At 40.2% G+C, this 9341-nt stretch overlaps 1 protein-coding gene across 1 annotated transcript; it reads right to left on the reverse strand.

Moving 5' to 3' along the window:
- Positions 1-920: 920 nt before the first annotated feature.
- On the reverse strand, positions 921-6841 carry LOC307055683 (uncharacterized protein; the record flags this gene model as incomplete). The annotated part of the gene is made up of 3 exons (XM_079707860.1): positions 921-989; positions 2229-2532; positions 6816-6841. The coding sequence occupies 3 exons, from the start codon at positions 6839-6841 to the stop codon at positions 936-938; spliced, it is 384 nt and encodes a 127-aa protein (XP_079563986.1). The 3' UTR covers positions 921-935.
- Between the last annotated feature and the right edge of the window lie 2500 nt (positions 6842-9341).

Genomic DNA, 9341 nt, shown 5'->3' on the forward strand with positions numbered 1-9341 from the left:
GAAGTTGACACACCTCCAAAAATATGCTAAGACTTCTTGACTTTTCAAGGACGTTTATATTCCAAAAATTTTAAACAAGGATAGAATACCTAAATTATGCCTTTAATTTGCTTGCGGTTACAAGCTACAAAGCCAGGATATCAAGCCAATTAATGACTATGCTACAAGAGGAAAAAACTATATGCAGGCTTCTTTCCCTATGAGCACTTTAACATATTTTTTAAAAATCTTCTTTTATTCTAGTAAACAAGAAGAATTAAAGTCTTCATATGGTCACATTATCTAAAGGCCAATTTCACAAAGTTTATCATCATAGTATTTACTTAAGAAGGTTAAACTAGCTTCAGCTAACAACTTTTGGAGATATCAACACCTACAAGTGTTGTTGAACCTAAACCTGTTATACTGTGTACAATGTCAAATGAAATGAATTTTGCTTAAAACTCACAAAGTGCTAACTCTTCTGTCTTTGTTAAATATTGTCTGTATTTGTTTCCATTTCCTGCAGCATCATTATTATGTTGTCTTTCTTCCTAACTTTGCATACCACTTTAGTATACTTGATCAAATGAAGGTATTTTCTCCATAAACTAGTTAACCATAAAATTTCCACAGCTGAAACTTCTTACAAAAATATTAAATAGCTTGCTTTTCATTTAAGAATCATGCATCTACAATATCATTCATTTTGTAATTAAAGGTAAATCAACTTATCAAGATACAGCTTGTCCTTTCTAGTGTTATCACAAATGCCTAAGGTACTGTATTACCAACAAAATTACTGCTCATGCATAATAAACCAGTAATTAACTCTACTAGCCTTCTTTCTGAAAACGCTTCGTATTTTAAAAGTATAATTCATACACAAAATTACACTCCACAGAATTCAAACTATATCCCTTTATAAAGTTTCTGAGTCTCCATAATGGGATTTATTACTGGAGGGGGAAAAATGAGGGGGAAAAAGTAGACTCTTCAGGGCTGTAAATCTGAAAAGAAAAAACAAACGCTATTTTAGAAAACTGTATTTTCATGATGAATACAATTTATATTCTTTTCAATTTATTTAGTAAATTCTAAAAGTGATTTACACTTTAGAAAATACAGCTTCATTCCAGCTATTTGTCAACAAAACTAATTAGAAAAGCTTTTAATCAAAATAAATGCAATATACTCCCCATAGCACTAAGAATACTTTTTTTAATGCACAACTTTGAAGACAGATGGACATAGAAACATATGTTGGCCTTGGTCTCCTCCCGTCTTCTGGTGACAACTTTTAATAGTTTAAGGATAATATCTCTGGCAGTTTGCTAGAGGCAAAGGGGGACTAGTGGTGAAAAAGAGACTGCACCCATCAGCATCAGTGCAGCAGTTATTTAGATGGCATAATAGACTGTAACTTTTTTTTTTAATGTCAAGTCTCTCCAGGACTAGGCAAACTGACCAGTGAGAGTAAATGCATCAGGAACCCACCAATACAACCCTACAACTCTACAATGCCCTCACAATTCCAAAGCAACAACCACAGAAAGCAACGTGAAAACAATATACAGTATAATGACTTGTGAAACACTGGCCTTGGGAATGTGACGACTTGCATGAATGCTTTCGTTACACCAGAACTTGGTGTCCTATCTTTACAGATTTTTATCTACAAGCACCGTACGGTGGATTTGCCCTCTTTAGGCAAACTGTGGCTTTGGGGGTTGAAGGCGGGAGACAGACTGCAAAGGAAAATAAGAGAAACTATGGAATTTACCCCTTAATTTCCCGGAGCTGTTTCTCACAATACACAATAGACCACTAAAGTGGCAGAGCGCGGTTGCAACTATCTGATATAGGAAATCTGCCGCCACACAACTGTCTCCGTCTGAACATACTAAACAAAGGAATACCGAGGGTCAAGTTTAAAACCCTGCAAAAACGTGACCAACATCTTGGTCAGAGTCCAAGGGCCGGAGAAGTGGGCGGCGGCCAGAGCCGACTTGCAAACAGGTCAATCGAAAAAAAATTGTTTTCGACCGCAATTCTTGGAGCTGGAGCTTCCGAATTAAACAGCCTCGGCGAGAGTGAAGAGTAGAGAACAGAGAGCTCACTGCGACCCCGGCCTCGGCCCCCGGCCCTGTCTTCCCTCACCCAGCTGCAGCCTCAGGGAAGCGGGCCCTCGCGGCCCGCGCGGCCCTACCCGCCTCGCGCGGCCGGGGCCCGGAAGGAGCTGCACTCACCGCTGGGCCGGCGCAGCAAACGCGGAAACAGCGCGGTAGTCTGGGTCCTCCACAGCCCCAAGAGCTGCTACGCCGACAGAACGAGAAGCCGGGCGGCTCGGCTCCCGTGCTCCCAAAGCCCCCCGCCCGCGCAGGGCCCACGCCGACGCACAGTGACGACAGCGCGCCGGCCGGGATCGCGTCACGCCGCGCGAGGGCGCCGGGGAGTCTGCAGGCGAAGCGCGGCCCGAAGCGCGCGCTAGGCCGTACGCAGTCGGTCAGCCCGCGGGGGCGGCGGGGCCGGGCGTCCCCTCGGCGTTCCAACCTTTAATTTCGCCGCGTGAGCACTTTTGACGTTTCCTTCTCTCGCCGTTCCTGACATACTTCTGAGGGGGACGTGGCGAAGCGTGAGGCGTAGGTTTTGAATCGCGGGAAGCCTTGCGGAAACGCCCCAGCGCGGGCGGTGAGCGTCTCCCCCGCGTCACCCGGTTGGGGTCTAACCCGAGCCGGATTCCTCTAGTGGGGCCTCCCCTCGGCGTGGGTGACCGCGTCCGGGGGTGGAGTCAACCCGGCGGCGTTTCGGCTCGATTAAGTGAATGATTGTAACCGTTTTCCTCAGCAGTTCTGTGATGTCAACCTTAAACAGCTGGCTGTGAAAATGGAAAAAAGACGAGTGTTCGAAAGCAGAACAGCATCAGAGGATTAATTTTGAAGCTTTGATTTTATAGTCTTTTGGGGAGTATATCTCTTTTATAATCAACCACCGTATCTTTTATTTTTAAACTTTCGTTTTTCTGTTCTGGAGGCGAATGCACTGACGAAAGTGTCCTCATTTCAGAAGCTCATCACTAGCAACGGGAACGGTGCTTCAGGCCAGGCTTCACTCCCCTTTTTTTTTTTTCCTGAATGTGACTAGGATGGAGTGTATACACTCATATACGTGTGTAAATATAAATCATACGTGAACCACAGAGGAGCCCTGTGTCAATGACATGTTTAACTAGTTAACTGATAGAAAAATTGTAAATACAAAATCTTGGTTTTCCTAGTCAGGGACGTTTTTCTCCCCCCTCCCTAGCAGTGCGGTGAGCACAGTAAATATTTGCTGCATTGCAGCGAGAGAATTTTTTAGTTTATGTTCTGTGAAGACACTCTTTGTCAATGAAATCAAATGTTTTCTTCTTTCAGGGGAATTCCAGGGGGCAAATATTTCAAAAACTTCCAAATAACAAGCCACTTAATTAGGCAGCCGGGGGAATTCCAAGACCCTGAACCGTTTCCCATTTCCTGTCCCTGTCATTTCTGCTTGCCAATCAGTCACAGAATAGGAGGGCTTCTGTTCCAGGGTTAATAGTAAAAAGAAAGTATTTGTAACAGTTTGTGATACAGAGAAAAGAAATGTCATGGCTCCCAATGACTAAAAACTTCCAAATATGCACATGAGTTTTGATAGTAGTTCAGTATGTAGTTCAAGTTGCAATTTCTGGGAAAGTTACAGGACTTTCTTTTTATGTGTGGGAAAATATATATTAGCAAGAATTGTTCATTCTGGATTCAAGATTATTCAAAATTATTTCTCTTTTTCAGTTCTTGTCCTTACCAAAAAAGTATAGGGGAAAATTCATATTTCAAAAACTCAAAGTCCTTATATATTTTCCCCAAGAAACCACGTAATAACATTCAGGTATAATAAATACTACTTTATAACTTTTAATCCTGTATAACCTTGTAGTTGAGTGTTAAATCTATTCAGTTACCCACTTATTCAGTTAATCTTTTTCATATTTCCAGTGTAGAATTGCTGGTGATTTTTAAAAATAAGTTGTGTTTTTCTGCTGAGGTTGCTATACTAATATTTTTCACATTTATGTAGAAAAATGTTTACAGGATCCAAGACAATTTGAGGAGGAATATAAGACTGAAGGGGCTTGTCCACTAGATAACGAGTTATATAGTAAAGTCATAGTAATTCAGATAGTATTGTATTAGCACAAGGATGGACAAATAAAGGAGCAAGATAAATAGCCCAGAAAAGATATATATGTATATGTGAATTTGATGTATGACATTGGTATTACATATCAGTGAGAAAAGGATTAACTGGTCAATAAGTAATAATGAATGGTTATTCTAATGAAAAATAAAATTAGATAATCACCTAACTGTTAAAAAAAATTCCTGATGGATGAAAACCCTAAAAGCGAACAGCTATGATTGTGAATCCAGGGTTTTAAACATATTTTTTGAGTTATAATCCATTGCAGTTATTGTCAGTAGGCCAATGGGAGCTTATTCACGTTGGCTCCTGAGTCCTTTTGACATGGCCATAGTAGTCTTTGATTGCTTTGTTGGCTGGCTTTGTACATTTCTTACCGAATACCTATAATTAGCCATTTATTCAAATTGCTCTGGCTCCTTTAGTGGGAAATGGTATTTAAAGACCATAATCTGAATGTTTGTGATACTAATTGTTATTGAGTTGTATTGTTTTTATAACCTGTTCTGTGGACACAGTTGGGTAAATATGGCCTTTTGGGTTTTTTTAATAAAAGAGCATCATGAACTCTAACTTCCAATTCAAATTCAGGAATTCAAGGTTTTATTTAACCTCATTGATTGTACAACTTCCTTCCTTCCTGCACACTGAAAAATCCTTATTCTCACCTGTACTCCCTTCCTGCCCTGTAGGCAATGATTTATCATTTAAAAAAATTTTTTTTATTCTAAAAAATATAGTTCATGTACATTTATCCATATCTCCCTTTTTCTTAGATAACTGGTAGCATACTTTTTCCCACCTTTTTTTACTTACTAATAAATTATGGAGATCACTCAATACTAGTATATATATAGAGAGATTCCTCATTTCTGCACAGTACTTCATTGTGTAGATGTAGCACAATATATTCAACTAGTCCCTGTTGATGAAAAAATCATTTGATCTAAGAAAGAAATGGAAATTTTACTTGAGCCAAATTTTTTAAAAATAAATTTACGTACTTTATTTATTTTGGGCTGCATTGGGTTTTCGTTGCTGCATGCAGGCTTTCTCTGGTTGTGGTGAGTTGGGGGAGGCTACTCTTCGTTGCGGTGCGTGGGCTTCTCATTGCGGTGGCTTGTCGTTGCGGAGCACGGGCTCTGGGCACGCGGGCTTCAGTAGTTGTGGCACGTGGACACTAGAGTGCAGGCTCAGTAGTTGTGGCACACGGGCTTAGTTGCTCCGTGGCATGTGGGATCTTCCCAGACCAGGGCTTGGACCCATGTCCCCTGCATTGGAAGCTGGATTCTTAACCACTGTGCCACCAGGAAAGCCCACTTGTGCCAAATTGAGGGTTATAACCCAGGAACAGTCTCTCAGAAAGCTCCAAGAACTGTTCTGCCTTTTACAGGTCAAAGCACAGTTGTATAATTCTTTGAGACAGAGGGCTGTATGTTAAATGATGTATTATTGACAGTTAATATAATCTAGCGTGTAGTGGGTCATGGGTCATTGTGGCCCCATACAAGATTAAGAAGGAATGTTATCTTGTAAGGAGTTGGCTTGTTGGGGCTAGGAAAATGTTGCTCTTTATTGTTGAGCAGGTATTCCTGCCAGTGGAGAGGTTTGGTCGATGCATAATGCAGATACACAATGCACAGTAGAGGTGGGAAGAGGGGACCAAAGAGCAGAGAAAATTTTTTTATGTTTAAATTTTTCTTGTCTTGCCATAAAATATAATTTTATTTCATATACCATAATGTATTCAACTACTTCCCTATTGATGGACATCTGGGTGGTTTCCAATCTTTTGCTATTACAAATAATGCTGTAATGAATAGTTATGGATATCTTGTTTTAGGATATGTTCCAGAAGTTGGATTCTTAGGTCAAATAGCAAGTTCATACGTAATTTTGCTAAGTATGATCAAATAGCCCTCCCCCTCCATGGAACTGTTGGCATTTTGCATCCCAGTCAGCAATGGATGTAAATTCCTTTTTTCTACACAGCTTCATCAGGGGAGTATGTTGTCAAACTTTTGGATTTTTGCCAGTCTGTTAAATAGAATCTCAGTGTGGTTTTAATTTCATTGCTGTGTTATGAATAAGATCGATAATCTTTTTAGTGTATCAATTGCATATGTAATGGTTTATTTTTTTTAAGTATAAAGGAATGTTAGGATTGATTATGTGGTATTATGAAAGAAAAATTATTCTGACACTTGTTAAAACGTTAACAAGTAAGGAACTACAGTAAGGAAGACTTTATTCAAGACTATTGCAATAAGAGCATTGCAATGGGGGAGAGAGATCAGGCTCAACTCTGAATACAGCAAAGATAGCTGAGGATTTGTAGCCAAACAATGGAATGACGGGGTCAGTGGAAGAAAAATTACTTAGTGGAGACATCAAGGGCAGGTGGATTCTTGCTGAAGATTGGCCAAGGGCTTATACATCAAAAGTGGAAGATAAAGAATTTAGTCAGGTATCAAGGGTGGGAGCATTCTCACTAACCTGACTTAGCAGGATTCTTGCTAAGACTGGGCTAGAGAGGCCAAAGATGGGGTGGGGGGTGACAAATGGAGAAGGCACTGACTTAAATCTACATAACAAATTTTACCCTGGTTTACCATGCTTTTCCTGGTAACTTCCGCATAACTGGCTTCCTCACACCCTTCTTTCTCTCTTTTGTCTTGAGCTGAAAATGGTATTTAAGCCTGTGGCTTAGTCCACCTCAGGGAGTTACTCATTTTCCCCTGGGTATCTCCCATGTATACATGAGGTATATATGTGAAACTTCTGTTTGTTTTTCTTGTTAATCAGTCTTTTACTACAGGGGTGTCAGCCAAGAACTCAGAAAGGTAGAGAGAAAATTAATTTTTTCTCCCCTACATTAGTATATTCCGTAGGGAAGGAAAAATCTCTTCCTATGCCCATCTTGGTTCTCCAGCTGGGTTCCTGTAAACTAGACTAGCCAAAAATATATTATCAAGAGAAAAACAAGCTAATTAACATGTGCATTGCACATGTACGAATAAGAACCCTCAATGATGAGTAACCTTAAAGAGAGGGTTAGAACTTGGGTTTTAATACCAACAAAGGAAAACAGGTTTGGAGCTTCTGGGTGGGAGAGGCAAGTTATAAGAAGGTGATCAAGAAAAGCATGAGGGCTTCCCTGGTGGCGCAGTGGTTGAGAGTCCGCCTGCCGATGCAGGGGACGTGGGTTCGTGCCCCGGTCCGGGAGGATCCCGCATGCCGCGGAGCGGCTGGGCCCGTGAGCCATGGCCGCTGGGCCTGCGCGTCTGGAGCCTGTGCTCCGCAACGGGAGAGGCCACAGCAGTGAGAAGCCCGCATACCGCAAAAAAAAAAAAAAAAAAGAAAAGCATGAGCTTTTAGTGAGAGCTGTTTAGTGAGGTTTGTTATGCAGATTTGAGTCCTTGCCCTCTCCTTTGTTAAGAGTTTTAAGAGTACTTCTCTTTCAGATACTGAAGAGGGAGACACCTCTACAAATGGAAATTTACTTTAGAGCTGTTCATGATAGATCTCAATACCCTTTAGCTCAAAATAATCCATTTGCCAAAAGTACATTTTGGAGTGGCATACTCTGTTACCCCTCAGTACATGAATGAAATGTATACTTCCCTGAAGTTTTGAAGTATTTTATTTAAAAAATTCAATAAACAAAATCCAACACATTAAGAACTTGGAAATTTTGGCCACATCACAATTTTCTTCCCCAACCTCTAGTTACTTAAAACATCCCAAGCATTACCTTTCTATCTGTTGAAAAAAAATCACTATATATCTATCTTAATAATGACAGCTTTAAAATTTTGTTGTCTGTAGCAAAAGTCAAAATTTTTAAATATCAGAAATATTTAAAAGCTTAATTAGTGAACTTTATTTAATATAAAGTAGAATCTCAGCAGCTCTAATTGAAAAAGTCAATGAGTTAAAAGTTAGGATGATAAAGGTTTACATAAATGGATTAAAAATGGCCCCTGCATATTGGCCCTATATTGTTTACTTCATAGCAGATTGGGACCACTAGCTCAAAAGCTTGCCTCTGCCAAACTCAAATTTTTACACATCTAATTGCTTTAACTGTATCCTAAATAACCATATTTTAAGCCATTTAGAGCCTGCCTGTTTTGTATGCCCAGCATCTGCAAGACAAACCTCAGCCTAAGAACCCAAGTCACTGCTACCCTTCCGAGATCCATGACTAAGCTGTCTGCAACATCACCTAGCTATTATGTAAGACTCTTCTCTGGTTCCCCTCTTGCCTGGGAGTTCCCTTGTCCTCTTCCCCTTATGGTGGTGGCCCCACACCTGACTCTGGAAGGTCGCCTGTTGTGAGGGATTTCCCCTTGCCTGAACCTGCCAAGCACATCAAAATAAAGCTTGTTGTGTGCTACTGCCACCTGGTGGTCGTTTCTTTAATAAGTCCCGAAATCCTCGAACTCCTAACAAAAGGAAAAGCCTTAGGATTGGAGAAAAATAGTCACAACACAAGGCATAGAGGACCTTGTTCTTTCTATGCGTATTTCCTGTCAAGGGAGGAGAAGATAAAAGACTTCTAGAATCCAAAAAGCTGATGCAGATCTAGGGAAAGTTTTTCCTGTGGTTTTCCTGAAAATAATCGTGAGAGAAACTGAGAAGTTGAATCTGTAGAATTATTTGAAAGCCTTAGTAAAGTGCGATAAATAAATAAAACTTTAGGTGAGTTAGAAATTTGAGCTCTCTTCACAACATAGGTAAACTATGTTAGTGAAAACATACGCTTTTATAGATGACAGTGCAAAATCATTCTAATCTTTGAAATATGTGCAATATGTCACAAAAACTTGGGCATTACAGTGAAACAGATTTTGCTTTAATCTCTGCTGTTTCTCCTTGAGTTACATGCCTTTGAATAAATTATTTAACTCTTTCATCCATTTAAGAATCATGGAGGTGAGTGTCCAAGATAACAGAGTAGGGAGACCCTGAGCTCATCTCGTCCCACGGGCAAACCAAAATTACAACTATTTACAGAGCAACTATTCATAAGAAAGACTGGAATCTAGAAGAAAAGATTGTCTACAACTAAAGCTATAAAGAAGGAACCACAATGAGATGGGTAGCATGGGAGGAGACACAGTATAGTCATGACC

Source organism: Hyperoodon ampullatus, assembly GCF_949752795.1.
Source record: "Hyperoodon ampullatus genome assembly, chromosome: 7".
Taxonomy (NCBI): Eukaryota; Metazoa; Chordata; class Mammalia; order Artiodactyla; family Ziphiidae; genus Hyperoodon; species Hyperoodon ampullatus.